This window comes from Varanus komodoensis, unplaced genomic scaffold (assembly GCF_004798865.1).
Source record: "Varanus komodoensis strain SLA01 unplaced genomic scaffold, ASM479886v1 scaffold26, whole genome shotgun sequence".
Classification (NCBI taxonomy): domain Eukaryota; kingdom Metazoa; phylum Chordata; class Lepidosauria; order Squamata; family Varanidae; genus Varanus; species Varanus komodoensis.
The window spans coordinates 13,909,494-13,927,750 of NW_025335684.1; the positions used below are offsets into that span (position 1 = coordinate 13,909,494).

General features: G+C 51.0%; 1 protein-coding gene across 1 annotated transcript; it reads right to left on the reverse strand.

The window, feature by feature from the left end:
* Positions 1-2,410: 2,410 nt before the first annotated feature.
* Positions 2,411-17,847, reverse strand: NME4 (NME/NM23 nucleoside diphosphate kinase 4). The gene is made up of 5 exons (XM_044433477.1): positions 17,651-17,847; positions 8,273-8,403; positions 5,741-5,842; positions 4,906-5,018; positions 2,411-2,805 (listed from the first exon to the last, which is right to left on the reverse strand). The coding sequence occupies exons 1-5, from the start codon at positions 17,760-17,762 to the stop codon at positions 2,685-2,687; spliced, it is 579 nt and encodes a 192-aa protein (XP_044289412.1). The 5' UTR covers positions 17,763-17,847; the 3' UTR covers positions 2,411-2,684.
* Positions 17,848-18,257: the final 410 nt, after the last annotated feature.

Sequence of the window (18,257 nt, forward strand, 5' to 3'; positions counted from 1 at the left end):
GGAGGTGGGCAGGCTCGCCCGGAGGCCCTTTTGGACTTGCTAGGAGAAGACGATCTCCGGGCGAGCAAGCCACTGCACCGTGCACCCCCCGCTGCATCGCGGCGCATGCCCACCCCCGCCTCGCCGCGCCGCGCCTCCTCTTGCTGTGCGTGCCCACTCACCCCGCCCCCTGCCTCAGCACGTGTGCGCGCGCGCGCCCTCCACAGCACCACCTTTCCAGCCCGCACCCAGCACTGGCCCCTTTCCACTGGCCCCCTGGTTAAACAGTTCGAGGACCCCTGGTGCAAGGAGTGGAAGGAGGTAACCCAGTGACGGAGCAACAGAGGCAAACAACCAAGCCGCGAAGCCCGTCTGAAGGAATGAGGAGGGGAGAAAAAGATAATTGGCTTGAACGAAAGCGTGCTACTTCCCGTCTCATCCTCCCAGTAGTTATAAGCACACGGCTGTAATAGGTTGATGGATATTAACTCAGATGCCTTGAATAGACAATGGGCTAATTATACTGCACATGTGATGTATGTAGTGGGATGAGATGGGAGGTATGAAGTAAGCGGACGGACAGACTGTAACCTCCTAGTATCTTACCCAATGGGGGGGGGGGGCTTTGGCCGATGGGTTGAGGGGCGGAAGGAGTTGTTTCGTGTGTTTGTACTTTGGAGAGAGTCTGATAGAGAGGACTCTCCCCATCTATTGCAAGAAACAAAGGAATCGACTCACTCTGTTGGTAGTCTTGGTTATTTAACTTGAGGAGGAGTATTTTCGCAGCTTTTTGCATGACAGGATGACCCATGGTCGTCCTGTTTTGGGAGAGAGGGAGAAACACGTCTTCCTTTCCGCTGTCTCCACATCTCCATCATATCTCCCTTTATTCCTTTTTCCTACGTGAAACAACCCCAGATATTGCAACCTTTCCTCAATGGGGAGAGCCGCTGCACCCCTGTGATAATTGTAGCTGCCTTTTCCTGCACTTTTTCCAACTCGACAATATCCTCTCATAGAGGCGGTGAGCAACTCAGCATAATTTCCGTTCAGTGTGGTTGTACCACATATTTGTATAGGGGCAGTATGATAGCCGCAGTTTTATTTTCAATTACTTGCCTAATTATGCCTAACATGACACGTGCCTTTTTCACGGCTGCTGCTAGTTACACAGCAGCCCTATAACTCACGATTTACCTCAGGAATTAGGGCAATGTTGCTGCCTCTCACTGGATTGATATTAGCGCTCCAAAGAGCAAGGGAACAGTTTGCTGCTGGCTCAGAAAGACCACGGCCTCTGTTCCTGCCCCCACTCCAGGCCACTGCTGATCTTCACATGGCTGCAAGCATGTGGATGTCACAGGATGCCAGATCCCCGACAAAGGAGCCCCTTTCCCCCTGCCCCCACTCCTCAATGTTCTGCAGAGGGCACAGAAAGTCAGTCTGGACAGCACAAACCTCAGTAATATTGCCTAAATCTGGTTCTGGCATTGCAGAGGGGCTTAAAGCAGATGATTTGGGTATGAAAGACTCCTGCTTCAGGAACAGTTGGCCCGTGGCACCTGGACTTGGATCGGGAACTAAGAGCAGGCAGATCCTTCAGAATAACGGCACTCTTCTGCTGGGACATGTGCCTTGCTCCTGTGCCCCACAAGAAACTTTCCAGGTTAACCGAGCCACATTTCGTTCATCCTCGCGCACTTGGGCCGACAGCTGACTGCAGGGAGCGCAAATGCTTAGCCCGATAACCCAGACTCAAGGGCTGAGCGTGGCTTGTCATTGAAATGTGTTTTTGCACTGCCTGAACTTAGCTGAGAGAATGCACCATAGTGAGCAGCTTAGAAAAAAAGGTGGGCTATGAATATAATTGTAAACATTGATCTTTTAGGCGCCAGATGCTCCTTTTCAATAGCATTTTGTGCTGCTATTTTTATCTTGATGATTTTGTTGCTGATTTTTGGTTGTCTGGATTGCATTCTGTTTTACTGATTCATGTCAGGACTTGCATAGAAAAGCAGGGTTATTCATTCTGTGAGTGAATCACGACCAGTTCCTAGGCTCCTTGCATTTTCACAGATTTGAACAGGGCTGTGTTACCCCAATAGTGTGGAAAGTCAATTGCAATTTCATTTACAGTTTACAGTAGAACAATGATGGAGTATCTGTAGAAAGGAACTACCTGGAAGCTGTCCAAATCTGCATGCGAGAGAGAGGGAGAGAGAGATCATAAACCACTCACTAGCCAGACCTGGCTTCCAGTCCCTGCTTGGCCACAGAGCTGAGTGGGTGACTTTGGGCCAGTCACAGACTCTCAGCCCAACCTACCTTGCAGGGTTGTTGTGGGGCAGGAGGAGAATGAGGTAAGCTGCTTTGAGTTCAGTGTAAGAAAAACAACACGTTCCATGCACAGGAAGCAGACCTGGGTTTGTACAAATCGGCTTTTTAATGGGAACCCTATGAAGACCTGTACTTTGCTGTCTCCTGGCCACGTCCATCCGTATTTCCCAACCACGGCGCCAGGTGAGTCCGATGTGCTCGGCCGCGAGCAAAGCAGATGGGCAAGTGGTGCCTGCCCCCCATGGAAGAGGTCAAGTGGGCAGAGAATAACACCCATCTCCCCGCACACCCGGATTCAAAGGACCAGAATAAGGATCAAAGGCAGCGTGTCAGCAGAGGCAGACGGCCTGGCATCAGGGCAGGGGCCTTCAGAGCTCGTACATGATTTTGTGATCACAGCAGTCCCAGTCTATCAGCTCGTTGCTGCGAAACCAAAGGCTGATCTCCCTCTGGGCTGTCTCCACAGAATCACTGGCGTGGACGACATTCCTGTTCCAAAAACAACCCCGCAGTGAGCACACGGCACCCGTTCAGGCTCCCATTCACCCCAAAAGAGGAATGGCGCGCCTCTGTTGCTGCCATGCCTCTTCCCTCCATGCGTCCAGGGCAAGCCCAGACACCCTACGACATTCTGCTGCCTGAAACAAAGGACGAGATGGCGGGTCTCCTGTTCCATCTCCAAAAGCCAGCGGGACTGGCCAGGGGACCTTGCTTTTACACTGACCTTGCTTTTACACTGGGAGAGCATCCTATTGCTCAGCAGGAATCTGGTGCCCGAGGTCCTGGGAGGCACCCTCCCCGCTTTCTGATGTATTTTGGGGTTACCAGAAACTATGGCCTCAAGGATGCTGGCGATAACAGCAAGGACTGGTTAAGGACTGGCACTGAGAAAGATGGGAGAAGGGCCCCACCCCATGGGGCAGCTGACCAGCGGTGTGGGGGAGATAAAGGCCAGGGAACAGAAAGGATCTTTCTTCCTCCTTGGAGAATCCCTGCTGCTGCCTGCATCGAAGCATACAAGGAAGCCCTGCGCATCCTGCCCTTGTCAGAGGCAGTTTCCATGTCTAGCCGAGGCTAGGGCTAGCTCTGTTTTCTAGTCTGAGTGGGCCATCACAGGCCCTTGGCTGTGAATTGTACCAGTGTTGCTCTCCAATGCCCCTTCCCCCATTTCCCCCCATTTTACTCCTTTTAGCTTGTCTGTTTTAGTACCCTCCACTCCTATACACTATCCTTTTAATAAACTGGTTTTGCTCCCCAAGCCTGGATTTGTCATGTGCCGAAACCAGCACCTGGTTCAGGAACAGAGGGACTGGGGAAATCCTGGGTGGGATTTTGCCCACTTGGCTGGAGGAACAGGGAATCTGGCGGCTTTCCATTACATGGCCTTGTGACCCACAGCGCTCCCCTCCCACCTCTAGCTCTTGCCTCCAACACCTGCCGCCTGAGGCAAGAACCTCACTGCCTCATGGTAGGCTTGGTCCTGACCTGAACCCAGATGCAGTGCTAAACTTTCTCAGTGCATCTGGCCAAGCAGAACTGCAGTTCCCAGGATTCCATGGGAAAGGCTCAGCGTGCAGCCATGAGACAGTATAATGAACCATTCTCAAAATCCCGAACCATCTTCACAGGCTGTTGGGTCACATGCCCATTCTGATATATGAAAACTATTAAGGAAGCTGAAGACCCCCCACCCCCAGCATTCTGGATGAACAATAGCCTAAAGTTGGCACTGCGTATGCAGCAGAATGAGTGGACTATACCACTTCAGGCCACAGATGGGGGAAGGCCTTTTGGAATACTCCATGTGGAAACACCCTGTGCAAATAAAAACAACCAAATCTGAGAGAAAGTTGGAAACTAGGGTGGTATATAAATGCAAATAATAAATAAACTACCTGCTGTTGCTCAGCTGGGGTTTTACTTGCAAGGGATTTATTTAAATTCTAGGAGCATTCAAACGTGTGGTCCCAACAGGCACTATGCAGTCATGTGGAAGTAATCTAGTCTATTTATTCTAATATATGCATGGATCAGGGAGAAAACTTGCAGCCTTCCAGGTGCTTTCACCTGCAACCCCCATCAGCCCTAGCAAACACAGCCAATGGTGAGGGAAGATGGGAGTTGTAGGTCAAAACATCTGGAGGGCCACAGTGGCCAACTTCAACAACCTCAACAAAGGATGTGGTTCAGCATGAAATAAGGGTACTAAATAGAATGTTAAGTAAACAGTCTAAAAATGGCATTTGGCTGTATTTGTAACCCTGGGGGAGTGAGGAAACCTGCAAGGATCTGATGACTGATAAGACAGGGAATGGGATGCTTAGCTTTCAAACATTCCTAATTCACAAGAAGTTAATATTCCTGCTTCCCATTATTGCTCTCTTCAAGGGCGAGTTTCTAGAGACAGAACGCTAGGCTCCCAGATCGCCATGTGACAGCATGAGCTACTCTACAGAGCATCGTGAACCAGAGTTAGCTGGGCTCTGCGCCCACTGTGGATGGCTAACAGACCAGAGACGCCTGCCAAGGCTTGAGCTGGACGGCTTCCGTCAGATCGGCTCCAGCCTAGCTGTTTGGCCCCATTCATACCTGCTGACATGGACACTAAAATCTCCCCGGACTGTGCCTGGCTTGGCTTCTGCAGGGTTCGTCTCCCCCACCATGGCTCTGGTAGTCTTGACAACGTTGTAGCCTTCCCAGACCTGAAGCAGACCCAGCAGGGTGGAAGAACGTCAGACGAATGACCCTGAGGTTCTAAGTTAAGCCTGGCCTTTCTAGACCAGCGTTTGGTACCCGCAGCGGCCAACTTTGGGCCCCAGTGGGAAGTTCCCAAGCAGGACGTGATGCAGCAGCGTGGCCCAGCCGGGTGTCCCCAGCCACTGGCACTGGGGCGATTTGCAGCGATCACGACCACGGGCAAATGGTAGCCTTGTTTTATGTTTTATATATATCCTTGTCCTACAAGGCTCTCAAGACATCTCTCATAATCCTCCTCCTCTCCATTTTATCCTCATAAGTCACCTCCTTGGTTCCAGTCGAATGCACCCATCACTGCGGCACAAGGGCTCTTGGGATGCAGCTCCAGAGACCGTCTGTGGGAGGCAGTGCCAAGACCGTGTGCTGCTCACTGCCCCGCCGGCCAGCAGAGGCCAGGTGCGACTCCTGCTGGCATTTGCGAGCCCCGGCTTCGCTCTCCACTTTCCCGGCCCAGCCGTGTCCCTCTCTCCACCCTGAGAAATGCGCACCGGGCAGCGTGGGCACGGGAGGGTAGCGTCCCGTAGGGGTGAGCAGGCCCACGGATGCCATCCAGCCTGCTGAGGCCTGAGCCGACAGCCTGGGCCCCTTGGCCGGAATCGCTCCCCCAGCCCCGGCCTGAGAGCTGGCGCGGGCACGGGGACCCACGCCGAGAGGGGGAGTGCCTTACCATGGCCACCACTGGTCCCGAGGTCATGTACTGAATCAGCTCATGATAAAAGGGCTTCCTGCGCAGCTCGTGGTAGTGTTCCGCCAGGATCCCCTCGTTGGCCTGCCAGAGAGAAGGAACGCCCCATCTCCGAAACAGCCGCACCTCCTCCTCGCAGGCAGACCACGGCAGCTGCTGAGGAGGGCCCTCGGGGCCTTTTCATGGCTGAAATCCTGAGAAAGGCCCCTCTCTCCACCCTCGCCCCCCCCCCCCCGGGCTCTCGTTTAAGACAACGGGTGAAAATGCTTTGTAAATTCAGTTGGGTTTTTGGAATCTGCAGAGTAAAGGAACCCAATGTGGCTGCGTAGACCAAAGCACATGCCTCCCCCAGATTCAACCTTCCCCAAGTGGGAGCTTCTGGGTGCATCTGGACTTCCACTCCTATCACTCCAGCAAGCAAAATCCTGCCAAGTAGGGATTATGGGATTTGTTATCCGATACAGCTGGTTAGGGAAGCCAGGAGACACGATGCCCTTCTGGTGCGTCTCTTCTCCCCAATCCATATGGCAAGCAGGGAAAGGGAGCAAACAGGATAGAAAAGGGAAGTTGCTTTACCACTTCACAAGATTTAAATCTACTTGAACAGCCTTTCCAAACCTGGTGGCCATTTTAATATCAGGGCCATTGGCTGGGAATTCTGGGTATTGTATTCCAAATGTGTCTGGAAGCACAAGGTTGGGGAAGGTTGAATGTGAACATTCTCCATCTTTGAGCTCTAGGACCAAGTCACTTTAACTGCCATTTTTCTACTTCTTTCATGGCCACTTGTGCTTTCCTAGAGCAGTGGTGGCGAACCTACGGCATGCGTGCCGCAGCGGGCACACAGAGCCTTCCCAGATGGCACACCAGCCAAGTCGCCCCAGCATGGCCCCAGCAGCCAAGCATCAGATAGCAGCGCACACAGGGGCCATGCGCATCCTTGGAAAGGAGTAGCAGCGCCAGGCGATGACATCACAAACCGCGACTCATTAGCTGCGACTTGTCCATTCAAATATACAGGTTTGCTTGGACTGGCTGTGAGTCTTAATACATTCATTTTTATTAACACAAAATTTTAGCTTTGAGTTTTCTTATGAAAAATTGAAATTTAATATCTAAGATTTAGCAAAGAGATATCCTAATTAAGAAACTGAGATTCTTTTAATTTTGTGCTGTCCCCCTGCAGCATATTTATTTGTTTTATCTGAACTAATACCTCTGTATTCAGGTTTTACTGCAGTGTTGGCACTTTGTGATAAATAAGTGTGTTTTGGGCTGCAGTTTGGGCACTCGGTCTCGAAAAGGTTCGCCATCACTGTCCTAGTTACCGAATTCTGTTACCAGCTTCTCCTTCTGTCTTTTAGGAAAAGGGACATTGGTCTCGAGTCACATCAGCAATATTGCAAGTGGCTTTAAGGAGGCGTGTGAAAGACGAAGAAAGAGGAGGATGAACGGTGCCTCCTCTCCAGGCACATTTTTGTTGTTGGCACTGTGCTGTCAAGTTGCCTCGCATCTGCGGCGCCCCGTGAACGCAGGGCCTCCGCCAGGTCCTGTGCCCCACAGCCCGCTCAGCCCTCACGCTGCTACACTGCACCATGTTATGGGTAAATAATGAAATATACGCGACCACATTCAATGCTGTTGCAGCAACTTTACAACCATTGTAGTTATGCCTACATTTTAAAAAAATTAAGAAATTTAATAGATGATCACTTGTCCATTAAAAATTATAGAACACCAAGTCACCTTGACTGCAAGAGCATTTTTTTAACTCTATCATCTCCCGGAGGGCACAGACCCTCTAAAGGGGGTGAGGAGGTGGGCTCCCCTCCACCTTCCGGGGTCCAGGATCTACTTTGCCCTGACCAACAGTGGCGATCCAAGGATTCCGATATGTTGTGCATCTGAGTGCCTGGAAGGTGCAGAATCACCATCTGTCCCCAGGGCTAGAATCTTGCTTTCTGTATTCACAGAAACTTTCTGTCAATTCTGCTGACAAAACTTGCCTTCTGTCCATTTTCCTGACAAAGTTGACCCTAGGGGTGTGAGATTCTGGGATGGCAAATGGGCCAAAAAAAAACACCCACATTTGACCAGTGCTTGTACTTCAAACTGCAGCACAATCAATAGTGGAAGCTTTTCTGGGTCAGTTGGTAAAATCGCAGAGCTTTTAAAGGCACCTGGGGGGGACGGGGGACAGGTTGAAAATTTGGCAAGTCTAGTGGAGGTTTTGGTGAACATGGCACCACTTGACCCCCACCCCACTCCAAACATACACCCAAGAAGCAGGGCCGTCTTAACGCATGGGCCTGATGGGCACTTGCCCACGGGCCCCATACTAATCTGTGTATGTAACCCTTGGAAAATGGGAAAACCTCCAAAATTAGCAGTAGTTGTAGTTGTCGTAGGGGCCCATAATGCTGTTAAGATGGCCCAGTGTGAGCTGTTCCCCGCGCAACGGTTTGTGTTGCTCGTACTCATCTGACGCAGCTCTGGGTTTCCTGGGGAGCATACCTGGAGCAGCTTGAGGCCCACGAGCTTGAAGCCACGCTTCTCAAAGCGTTTGATCACATCCCCCACCAGTCGTCTTTGGACCCCATCTGGCTTCACAGCGATCAGAGTGCGCTCTTGAAGCCCCGCAATGCCTGCCAGGCACAAGGGAGAGAAGTTGGAGCCCTCCGCCTTGGTAGTCCAGCATGTCTGCAGCAGACGGAAGGCAAGGACTGGGGACTCCCTCCTGAACCTGAAAGCTGGGCCGTTCCAGCCGGGCAAAAGGAAGCACTCCACACAGGGCCAGCTGTGAAATGGCTACCAGGAGGCAACACGATGGCTAGCAACTTAGGTGGCTTTAAAAGAGGACTGGAAAAATTTGAGGGGCACCAGGGTAAATATGGCTACTGCCCAGGATAACTGTTTACTCCTCCAGGATCTAGAGCACCTGGATTGTCCCGTGTTCTGCTTGCAAGCTTTCCCACTAGAGCATCAGGTTAGCCACTGTGGGAAACAGGATGCCTTGAGCAGATCCAGGAGGGCTGTTCTCATGCTTTTCTTGTATCATACAGAATAGGGCTGCTTCTTCAAAATCTGAATTTCAACATTTTTAGCATGAAGCAAAATGCCACCACCCTCATTATTGCGGGCAGGACAGAGCAGGGAACTTGGTAAAGCAAAGCAGGAAGTGTGGATGTGGAGCGGTTTTCCTGAATTACCAGGACTGACCGTTCATGTCCCCCAGCCCTCCTTTGCCCCCATTTTGCCCCAGTACAGCTTCTTCCCTTGACCAACCGAGAGAGCGCACAGCTGGGCAATGAGCTGCACATGGAGGAAGACGAGGTATTTTCCAGTGAAGGGAGCGAGCCACAAAAAAACAGGATGCCCACCCTCCAAGGGCTTCCAGAATCTGCTTATTACGAGATGTTGAGGCGCAGCTAGGAATTCCCTGCAGGATTCAAACTGGACATGCGTATTAGCAGCAAGCTGGATCCAGCTCCAAGAACCCTCAGGCTAGCCTACTACAGAAGCCCGAAGAAATAAACGTGCAGTCTAAAGCATGCCTGGGGCTCAGACGTGGGCCAAAGCTCCAGGGATCGGCAAAGCAGTCCTCTTGGAACAGCCCTAAGGACACCCCCATCAGACAGACACACTCAAGGTGCGTCGATGGCTGCGACCCACTGCAGTCCAGACAGTCACCAAGGGCAGCTCCGCCAGCGAAAGCGCTACTGCAGTCCACCTGCTACTGCCCCCCACCCCACCTGCCTGAGAGGAGAGAGGAGAAAGCTGGCACGGCAGTGGGCAGAGCGACTCGGTGGAGGGGCCCCTGAAACTCACGGGGAGATACTGGGCCAGTGGACAAAGGGACCTGCCTGAGAGGGTCTCCCGCTGCAGGGGAAGGGAAACAAGGCCCTTAACTTCACAACTGCAGCCTGCCTGGATTGACTGCCAGCGCTCAGCTGCTGGTGAAAGGGCAGCCGCCTGCTTGCCCCCAGGGCAAAAAGCTCCCTTGTGGGGGCTCAGGGCAGGCCAGCTTAGTGGAAACACCCCGGGAGGCCCCACCCAGCCTCGACCACCTGAGGCAGCCTTGCCACTCTGCCAAGAAGGAGAGAATGGAGAGCGAGAACCGCCCCGGACGCCTCCGCGTGCTCCCTGGAGGAGTGGGGTGGAAGCGCGGTCCCTCTGTCCGTCTGTCCGTCCAGACCACTCCTGGCCAAATAGCGCTGCAGGGCTCTTTCGAGACTGGGAAGGCAAGCCCAGCTCATCCTACGATCCTGGCCAGGGCCGCTGATCCATGGAGAAGCAGCTCCACCTGCCCCCACAGGAGCCCTCTGCAGTCACGCGAGGGGGCTGCAGCGATCCCTGTGCCATGCCTCGGAGAGTCCCTGGGAAATCCAGGCCTCCCAGCGCGGACTGGGCAGGCTCCAAAGCCTCGGGGTAGAAGTCCCTGTTTACATCTCCGCACAGCACACTGTGAGCCCTGCATGGTGAGCCACCTGTGTGGGGCCAGAGAGAGACGGCTGCTGGAGGGAGGGGGAGCCGCCTCACAGCACGCTCCCCTTTGCCCGGTGCTTTTGCAAGCCAAGGCTGCCAAGCGGCTAATCTGGTGCCGAGTTTTCTCACAGCGTTTTCCTGGTGAAGAAGCGTTCCAGAAAGCTGTGTCGCCCATCTTTGCCGCTCCTTCCTTGCCCGGTGGAGCTGTGGAGAGGGCTGGGGCCTCTCTCTAGGTGCTTGTCCCACTTTGAGTGGGAGGCTCCACAGCACGACCCAGAATCCTCAGCCAAGCAGAGATGTCTTGCAGCCAAGGCTTCGAGGCAGCCTTCTCCAACCTGGTCCCTGCCAGTTGTTTTGGACTACAGCTCCTATCATCCCTTAGCCAGTGCAGGGACACTGGCACTGAAGTCCAAGGTATCTTCAGTGGGCGCATAAATGGGGGGAAGATTGCTCTGGCATTGCAGTACTTGTGAGTGGTACAAAAATGTGGTAAGTTGCAGGTGGAAGTACTCCTGTTCCCCACTCCTGGCAGCCAGCTCGGTGTGTTCTTTTTCAGGATACTCCATTCCACCTCACTGGTTTTCTGTCCTTTTTCCCTTGACACGTTGTATTCTCTGAGCAGTTCCTATTGCGCCCCAGAATCCCTCCCACCTCAAGATTTGCACTGTTGCAATCCCGAAGTCCCCCTGAATTTGTTCATGGCTTCTTCTTGTGCAGCGGTGGTGCCCGTTTGGTTAGAGAAGGATCCATGCACAGAAAATGAGTTTGCTATTTGCAGAAAGGACAATCGCCGTTACACAAATGCCCCACTGACAATGGCCACGGCCTCTCCTTTAATTCCCCCGTTGTATCCTGGTCACTTTCCTGCTTGTGGGAATCACCGATAAGGGCTTGCTCTCTGGAACACACAGGTTCTGTCACCCTAATGTTCGAACAAGGAGCAGAATGCAGGAGGCAACAACGCACGTCAGAGTGCAGAGACAAGGCTGTGCCAATAAGCTGCTGTCCCCGCTAGCGACACAGCTGTGGGCAGCAGCATCAAGCGGCACAGTCCTACCCAAATTTAGACGGAAAGCCCTCCAGTTTCCAGCAAGCTCCAGCCAGCCATGCAGGGAGAGGCAGGACTTTCTTCTGACTAAATTTGCTTTGGACTGAAGCCTAAGGCAAGTTTGGAAAAGTTTCTTAATTGTTTCGCTGATTTTTAGAGGAAGATGATAGGAATCTCCCTTCTGACTTATTTCAGCAGACATTCGTATCAAATTTTACTTTTTTAGGGACCTTGATAACTGATGCAGCTGCGGAAGAGCAAGTTGGTTCCACCTCCACCACACACACAGCGCTTTTAGTTCCTGGATCATATAAGATCCGGGGTGCCAGCTCGGGCAACACTACTAATGGGCTGGTTTGCATGCCATGCTAATAAGGGTTGGTTCCTTTGCAAATATATGGCTGTGTATGACCCTGACAAAACACCCAGTACCCTGTTAAAACCCCTTTTTAAAAGGAACCCTGATTTTGACAGCGAGCTGTCTCAAAACCCCTTTTCCTGGAAAAGGAGTGGGATACACTTTTGAACTTTTCCAGAGTCTCAGGGAATCGTGCAAAAATATGCTTCACCATGAGCACCATCTAGGGGGAAAATGATTTCACTGAGAAGGGAGTATAAATCTTGCCATGTCTCTTTGCTTTCCCTTGACAGCTTGCCTTTTGACAGCTGTCAGGGGAAAGGAAGGGGGGGAGGAGGTGTATTTGGGGCCACTCTGGTCAACGTGTGGGACTGGCACCTGCTACATTTTGTGAGGCTAACTACTTCAGTCCCACGGCCCAATTAAAAACAAAAACGAAAAGATGACCAACCCGTGACGGTGCCTCCAATGCCGCTTTTCTCGCCCTCTTGCCAAATGCTTTATTCAGTACTTCAGTTTACTTACCGTGAGAGTGGTCACCTGCATTTGGCAGGCCTCCAACCCATCATGAATAAAACAAACCTACGACACCCCATGGGTTCTAAGGGTGGCTTGAAAAAAAAGCCACAGAGCGTGAAGCAGGAGGGGCTTGGCTGGCTAGTTACCCAGGATGGATTGTCCCATCGTCTGAAGCAGCCAGGATGGCCATGGCCCTTGCACCTGCTCATCAGCCCAGGCCGCCTAGGCCATCAAAGCTGCCAGCACTGCTTTTCGGAATCCTAGGTTGTATGAACGGAAGGACAGCTACAAACCTGACATTCAGAAACTACTAGAAGATTTCAGTCTCCAGGACATTTTTAAGATGACTTCCTTGAACAGACGAACTTCAAAGTGAAAAAACCCCAAAACTGCTGAAAGAGGAAGTCCTCGATCACCCCTGGCCTGAATCCAGGCAACTGGCTTTATCACCCTGTTAATGGGACGCACCTTGCCAACTGTAGGATGCGTGATCCACTTATCCACAAGACTCCTCAGCAAATGGCCATGGCCATTATTTCACACCGAGGTCTGCTTTAATACAACTGACACTGTATTTCTAGCATCTCCTTTCCTGCAGAACTTTCCACGAGCCAACATTTCCTTCCCTCTCTGCACTGTTTTGCAATGTTGGTAAACTTGCAAGGATAAGGCAAGCCTTCCTTTATTTAAAAGCCTTTAGTTGTATCCTATATCATCCAAGATATTCCATGGAAAATTAGGGATTTATTCATAAGTGTTTGATTTTTGTTTCCTTATTACTTTTATTCTGTATTCAGCACCACACTGCCAGCATCTGAATGTTTGTCCAGTGAAACTGAAACCTTTCAAAATAAAATTCTATGAAATGTTCAAAATTCCAAAGTTTGGCCCAGTGAGACTACTGAAATCTGGAACAAGAATGATGTAATGAAAGCTCACCAGACTGTGCTGAATTCAGCTATATAATTACTGGAAGATAAATGATGAAAGAGCTACCTAAGCAAACAACTTTATATTTACATTGGCTGCCTGTTAATTTCCTGTCCCAATTCAACGTGCTGGGTTTGGTTTTGAAAAACTGAATGGTTTGAGTGCAAATTATCTGAAGAACTACCTATATCTTTGTAAGTTTGCCCGGCTGTTAAGATCAACATCAGGGGACCTACTCTCTGGGCCACTCATAGGAGCCACCCAACCGTTGAGTCCGACGGACAGCTCTTTTTTCAGTGGTGGCCCCACACTTTTGGAACGCCTTCCCCAGGGGGATATGAATGGCCTCATCAATGCTGGCCTTAAAAAAAAATCCTTAAAAAAAGGCACATTTCAGTCTGCATCTGGTGTATAAAAACCATTAACAACTGCTGGTACCCCTGGGGTGCTTGTGTGGGTATATGCGAGCTTAATTATACACTGTATGTTCATGTTCTTGTAATATGGCAAGCTGTCTTGGGAAAGCAGTGTGCCCTCAAAAGTGGATTTAAATAATACATTTTATTGACCACCTCTGAAGGGCTCAACATCATGAGCCCAATGAAAGAATGGCACCATTAATTTCAGGGTGGCACCATGGTACAATGAAATTTAGGGTCCAGGCCTTATTGATTTAATCGATGTTGGTTTCACTCTCATTACTTGCTATCTATCAGCGCACAGTACCCTACATTGACACTTAGAATTCCACTGCTCTGCCATCATACACGCTCATCAAAAGCTTCACCTCCAGTTATTGGAAGAACAAGCCCAAACTGGCAGAAATGAGAGTATTTTTGGGCAAATAGTGATGAAATGAATAGCAAGGCCAGTTTTGCCCTACCAGCAGTGAAGTGCATCAAACTTGTTTTGCTCCCTATGCAGCAAACATGTGTGATATTGATATCTTACGGCACCTGCACCCCGATTTCATTCTGCAAATATGTTTTTGCTTTTACAGTGACTGTTCCATTTTTCTGTTTGCACTGTGGCTGATGGGAGAGATAAATACAGTTGAACCACACCGCTCCAAAGCAAGGGCGAAAGTACTATTTGGGGGGAGGGGAAAATGGAGAAGCTGTTCTTTCATTCCAGTTTTTAAGTTGCTCCTGCTTAGATCAGAGGTTCTCAGAACTGTTTTGTAAACTCTCTTCAGGGGGCCTGTGGGGACAAAATGGTAGAACACTCACAATTCTCTCTTCTGATCCCTGCATTGATTTATTTGCTAGCAGGAGAGGACCAGGATCAAAGTACTGATCAGGCTAACAAAGCCCTGGTCCAAGCCCTTTGATTTTTGTGATACCGCAGTAGTGCAGACCTGCTGGTATCTTGCGAATTTGTATTAAATTTTTATAACTCTAAGATGAAGGTGTTGAACATGATTTGATATCTTGAAATTTTGGGTTGTGATTTTTTAACCAACTGGGTACACATGACATGGCAACCCATCATGGGTTGTTGTGTCATGTGAACCCATACTAATTCCCGCAGAGTGGCTTGTTCAAAGGCAGTGAGGCATCCAAGCCTATAGCTTGTCTTTGTACCCATAATGGGAACAAGGCACTTTGACAGCAAGCTGTAGAATCTCCAGTTTCCTCTAAAAGGGTTTTTTGTCTGCTTGCTCAACAGTTGCTGTTTGGTTTTTGTTTTAGACAGAGCTCCTCTTTCCCCTCAGGGATTTCACATCCTGTCTGTTTCAACCAGGATGCACGCATTCATATTCCTCTCAGAATCTCTAAATAGCCTTTACAAAGCCCCATGCTTGGATGAAAGGGATGGCTCACACCCTTCCACTTTCCTGAGCATCTACAATCTTTGGAAAGGTAGAAAAGTTCAAAGACTCTAACAAGAGTGAGTTCAAAAGAAGAACAAAGAGACTGTATTGCAAAGGGGAACAATCTCAGCCACCCCCTTTCATGAGGAAAGATCATGTGTGGCTGTGAGTTCTTCTGAAAATTCACCTTTTTAGCAACTGCCAAGAGAAGGTGAAGTGAAAAATAAATCTCTGGGTCAATACCTACAGAGGGTGCCAAACTTTACACAAGTGTGGCTTGCCATTTCACACCCTCTTACACACATCCAGCTAACATGATGTTTAATTGTTTTAATGACATTTTACATCTCTTTTAAAGATTATAAAAACAGTTCTAAAAATTTACCCATTGCTTGTACTAAACCCTCATTGTTTTTATTAAAAAAGAGGGGGGTGACAAACCAGTTATAGACTCTGCAGTGTGTTGCTTGGCACTTGGAAGGGTTAGTGTCATTAGCTGTCAAACCAGAGAACACGCTTCCCACCCGGAGAAGCAGGGGTGCAAAGGGACTCACCACTGTAGCGCAGGGAGGAGAGTCCCGCCTTGGGTCTCTCAGGGCACCCACTGGAGGACCCCGGGGGAAGGAGAGGGGCAGCCCACTCCATGTCTAATTGCTGGGTTCAGTGTGGGTTGCTGCATAAACAACCCAACCAGTGTAGCTGATTTGCAAAGTTGGTTGACAGGACGTAAAAACCCACCCATTGTGTTTCTGATGGGGCTCATGGGATAATTTTAACCGAAAACTCAATAGAAATTATTTAAAAGACCATCTAGAGGGGGTCCTTTCAGCACTTTGCCTTGTTCTCACTTTCACACAGCACTGGCTTGAGAGTCATATTGGTGCTTGCAAAAAAAAAAGTTATTTAAATATGAGTTATCTATTTGCTTTGATTTTTAAGGCAAAAACAGGGTGATCAAGTGGCCAGTGAAATCCCTTAGAAATGTTCAAGTGGTCTGTGAAAGAGGTTTGAGATCTACTGGCCTAGATGGCACCCAAGAGTTTGGGAAACAAGCAAAAAGTGTTTAATGCTCAAAACTGCCCCTCCCTCTCCTTTTCCCAAAGGCCTGTTCATCCTGCAGGAGAGGAATAGCAGCTCTGGGAAGCAAGAGAGACAGGCCAGCAGACATCCCCTTAAAGAAAAGAAAAAGAGGAGGCGAAAATTGGGAGGACATAAAGTGTCCCTTGGCTAGGACCTAAAGAGGAGAGTGGGTGGGACTGCGGCTTTGAATGCTGCACCTATAAAATGGACAACTTTTTTTGGAAGATAATGCAACTTAACAACCTTATCCTGTCTTCAGTGCATAGTATGTGCTCTGAAGACATAGCCTAATGTCAGATTAAAGATGGCAGCACAAGTGTTTGTGGACTGGATTGGTTCCCAGATTGCCAGGTAAAACAAAAGTGGGAAGCATGCTTTTGACACAATCAATCTGCTTTACACAATCAATCTGTGTAAAGCAGGCCGGTAGAACCCATCTATCCAATCAATGTAATGTAGATGCAGGCACAGAGAATCTGGGGTTTGGGGTACAAGCCCTTAGGCCTCTATAAGGAATGGGGCAGTCTTGGAAGTCTTTTTTGTTGTGTACCTTGCCGTATCTCCAGGAGCATCCAAAGGTTGCATCTTGGAGTGGGTTATGCTGGGGTGGCTGTGTCCTGCTTTTCAGAGAATAATCCTTCTTTATTTGAAGGACTATAAGAGAACAGTCCTGTATTTTCAAGGCATTTTCTATTTGTAGGGCTGCCCTGTCCAAGTCTGGTTTAAAGATCATGGAACCATCAAAAGGGAGAACCCTGGAGCTGGGCACCAAGTTTACACCTGCACAGTAGATGGGATTGCAAGCATGTGGTCACCTGCTCACAGTCTCCCTCGCTGTAATGAGATGTGCTGCACTTCTATACACACATCAGAAGACGCAAATTTATGGACATCTACCTTTTTTGTCTTCCTCGGAGGGGAGTGGGAGTTTATGGTCTCTCTGGGGGCGAGGAGAAGTACAGCAAGGAACAACTGCCTGACTGTGGGCACCAGAGGCCAGGAAAGGAAGGCCGCCAGAAGCCTTGTCCAAGCAAGTTCCATCCAAGGGTCTCGTTAAACAGGGGGGAAGTCCTACATCTCCAGCAGGCCCCAGCCAGGCCATGCTGCAAGCTGGACAGCATTGCATCTTAACCTGAGTGTTTCAAGGCAAGTCATGTGCAAGCACAGACTTCCAGAAAGAAAGATCCTAAAGTGCTCCAGCCCAGTAATCACCAAAGACAAGCAGATGAGAGAGTGTGGTGCAGTGGTTTGAGCAGGAGCCTGAGATTTGGGAGACAGTTTCTAGTCCCCTAGCTTCTGCTCCGCCAGGAAGCTCACTCTAGGCAGTCACTGACCCTCAGCCTCACCCACCTTGTAGAGTTATTGCGAATATAAAGCTTAGAGGAGGAGGACCATGTAAGCAGCCCTAGGTTCCTTGCAAGGGAAACAAAGCAGGATAGAAATATAATACAAATCTAGCAATACAGCAACCTTGCTGACTCTCAGCCACGCTACCTCGCAGGGTCGTTGTGCTGATGAGCTAGAGAAGGCACAGCGCAGAGAGAGCAAAAAGGGGGGCGGCAACAGCGGCGAATAAACCCGGGGTGCGTTTGTCATCCTAGCCGTCCTGGGGGAGAGGAGAGGGGAGGAGAGGGGAGCGCGCCCCCCCAGCCCACTCACCCGTGCTGTACAGCCGCCCCCCGGGGAGGCGCTCGGAGGGCGCAGCCGCCAGCGGCCTGGGGCTCCCCCAGCCGCGCAGGCTCCGCGCCACGCAGCGCAGCAGGAAACCCATAGAGGCAGCCGGGTGCGGTGGGGTGCGGTGCGGTGCGGTCCGGCCGCCGCCACCGCCGCCCGGGTATATGGCCCGGAGGGATGCGCCGAGCCGCCGCTCCGCTCTGCCCCGGGGGGGCTGGCGCGGCTGCCCCGGGGGCGGGAGGCGAGGCGAGGCGAGGGGGCGGCGAGCAGCTTCCGGACCGCCCCTAAAGCGCGCTTCCCGGCGGGCGCCCCGGGAGCGTCCCGCACGCCGGGCCCCCGAGGACGGCCGCTCGCCCGCGCCCCGCGCAGCCCCAGCTCCGCTCCCGCCTCCTCTGGGAGGCCGCCGGCTGGCCTCTCCGTCGGCTGCCGGGCGGCGAGGCAGCCCGGGGAAAAGCCGGGCAGGCAGAGAGAGGAACACGAAGGCAGAGCCGTTGGGCAGCAGCCTTCCTACCCTGGGTGTTGTCCAGCCGGGCTCGACTACTCCCATTATCCTCTAGGAAGCACAACCAATGGCCATGCTGGCTGGGGGATG